This window comes from Corvus brachyrhynchos, unplaced genomic scaffold, assembly GCF_000691975.1.
Source record: "Corvus brachyrhynchos isolate BGI_N302 unplaced genomic scaffold, ASM69197v1 scaffold84, whole genome shotgun sequence".
Taxonomy (NCBI): Eukaryota; Metazoa; Chordata; class Aves; order Passeriformes; family Corvidae; genus Corvus; species Corvus brachyrhynchos.
This window is the reverse complement of record NW_008237434.1, coordinates 1,920,416-1,923,286: the sequence shown is the minus strand read 5'-3', so window position 1 is coordinate 1,923,286 and position 2,871 is coordinate 1,920,416. Positions and strand designations below refer to the sequence as shown.

The following is a 2,871-nucleotide window of genomic DNA, read 5'->3' as shown; positions in this document are numbered from 1 at the left end:
ACGAGGATCATGTGGCTGAGCTGAGTCACCAGATTTGCTTTCGCCCCACATACACAGACTTCTGCATGAATGATTTTAGCCTACAACCCTGTATGTTGGTTTTTCACATATAACTACAACCATCATTAATATTATTGCTGTTTAATATTGCATACAAGCTTCCAGAAGAGGAATTGTGAGACAGTGCACAGTCACACACCACCATGGCCAGAAAGCCCTGCATCCAGACAGGTGCAACTCAGTGTGATATAACCGATGCCTGAAATGAAATCCCCCTTCCAGAACATCAACACACATCTAGTACCAAACAGCAAAAATCCTGGGGTCTCTGCTTCCATATGCAACGTGTCCTACTTAAAACCAAAACAAAACCATAAAAAAAAAAAAAGCAATCTCAAGACTTTTTCCACATTTCATTCAATGTTTCATGCCTTTGTCTTGAGTGAGTGACTGAAGAGATAAAAGACCCTTAAGAAGATCTCCAGTCGCAAAGAGTCTCATCAGGAAAAGTGGAAGATACTGCAAAGTCTCCTAAAATACTCTCATTTTTCAACCAGCAGGGAAAAGAAATATATTGAAAAAAAATCAGTAACCAGATAGATTTTAGGTTAGCAACAACAGCACTATTTGCAAATTTACAAGAGAATTTTAAGAGCTTTTGGAACTCCTACAGAAATATCAGAAGAACTTTGCTAACAAGTAAGGAACAAAATTTTATTTATTAAAATACATAAAGCTATGTTGTTCTCCATGTGCACCCAGCAAACACTGTGGAATAGGATTTCACTCCTCAGTCAAAGTAGCATCTCTCACAGACATCTCAAAACTCACTATGTCTATAAACCTCTGGATACTGACTGCAGACCCTATTCTGACAGATATGATCAGTGTGTCCAAGGAACCTCCACATCTTTGTAGTTTTATTTCTTACCTTCCCAACTTTTCCCATTTTCTAGAAACCACAGGAGTTCCGTAAGTCTCATGTGTTAAAGGAAAGCTTTTAATGTTGACTATATTGAGAACACAGGATTTCTGTTTAAACTGACTATATCTAAGGCATTTAAAGAAGACACATGTAAATCATTTTATATTATAGATTTCATAGAGAAGAAAGTAAGTATGAAAAAATACATTTTATAGATTTTGCTGTTGGGGCTTTTTAGACACAGTATGTAATTAAACAGTGCTGAAATGCATCACAGAAACTGTTTCAATACCTTTAAAAATTGTTTTAAATGCTCATCCTCATGTAACCAGTCTTTGTACAGAGAAGTCCACTGAGACACCAAATGCAAGACTTTTCTTTTCCTGCAGGACACATCAGAGTCGTCTTCTTTCCCTTGGTGGTTCTTAGCACAATAGGTGCAGTAGGTTAAGGAACATACAATAAGATCTCGCAGAAACTTTAAAATTACTGACAAAAACTTTGCAATAATCTCATTTGCTAATGAAAGATTTTTTTCACTGCACTGCTCAGTTTTAAATGTTTTATCCTGTCTGGAGCTTTAGGAGTTTCATAACTTTCGGGAATGAAATTGTCAGTAATAGGAATAGTAATTCATCCTCTGTGCCAACAGGAGTTTTTTCCCTCACAGATCAGAGAGGTGAGTCTATAAAAGTAAAATCAGTTCAAAAGGAATTATACAATGTTCAGTCATATCTTTTCTGCAGAACTGAGAATGAAGCTTTGTCCTGCACACGGATGCCAATGTGAATGTCTGTGGGAAGGAGGGCAAAGCATCATTAACAATAACACAAAAAACAGGCAAAGGAAGTCAGTTTCTTTTTGCCTGCACAAATTACATTACCTGCAGAAGTAACATTATTAAAATAAAATCTAAAAAACCCTGAAATACTATTTCTACTATTGTTCTCTGTTCATAAGGTAGAAAGACCAAATGTCACATGATACCCACTTTGTACATTATTCCTGTCCCTTCACGGTTCTTTCTTTTATAAGGAAAAAAAAAGATGTTTTCACCACAGAAGTTAAAGACTGGAAAAAGATTTTTAAAAAAAATTTAAAAAGGAAGTTCATTTTATAGCCACAAGTTTATTCAAATATTGATCCATAGCTTATGGAAGTCATTGGAAATACATGAAAATAATTCTTTTATCTAATAATGACTTAAGACATACATCCTGTATCACATGATAAAAGGAGCAGAGACTGTAAAATTCTTTACCTTTTCTCCTTGTGTATTCTGAAATGTGTTATGCACATGTAGGTATTTGATGAATTAACGTAACCTGGGAAGGTTTTAACCCCACTTTAAATTCTACCTTGTCACAGTTATAAAGGTTTATTTATCTTTAAACAAAAACTGATACAAAATTGCATTGTTGCTATAAGTTAGGCATCTGTTTCAAATCCAGGCATGTAACTTTGATATAAGGCTCAACAATAGATAAACTACAAGTAAGTGTGTGACCCCCGTGAATAAAACATTCAATAAAAGGATATTGCCTCAGAAGTGCCTGGCACAAGTCATCGGTCGTCATGAAAACTGTGTATGTGAGAAGGAAGTCATCCAGGAGAGTTTCTGCAGAGGAAGACAAAAAGAGCCCAAGGTACAATAAATTAGTAAGAGCAGGAAGAGAGTATCTACTCCTGTTACTGGGCATGGCAGGAACAGGACCCCCACCCTTAAAAAAAAGGTTCAAAGAATACAGAATACATAAACCTTTAAGTTTCAAAAAGTTAACAATGTGTTGCCACTGCAGAGATCAGCCCCTTTATTTAACGAGCACATCCTCAGCTCCCAAAGCACCAACAGGCACAAGCATGCACAAAATAATTCATAATAGTTCAGGAATCAGTAAGAAAGAGTCTTTGTAACAAACACTGCCATCCTGGTTAGCTCAGCTGCA

At 36.1% G+C, this 2,871-nt stretch overlaps 1 protein-coding gene across 1 annotated transcript in view; it reads right to left on the bottom strand.

Moving 5' to 3' along the window:
* LOC103613554 (rap guanine nucleotide exchange factor 5-like) overlaps positions 1-2,640 on the bottom strand; it is a 37,284-nt gene extending 34,644 nt beyond the window's left edge. Inside the window, exons 1-2 of the mRNA XM_017731193.1 lie at positions 2,465-2,640; positions 1,218-1,362 (exon numbers count right to left, since the gene is read on the bottom strand). Coding sequence (XP_017586682.1) covers positions 1,218-1,362; positions 2,465-2,625 — 306 coding nt within the window. The 5' untranslated portion in view covers positions 2,626-2,640. The remainder of the gene's footprint in view (positions 1-1,217; positions 1,363-2,464) is intronic.
* Between the last annotated feature and the right edge of the window lie 231 nt (positions 2,641-2,871).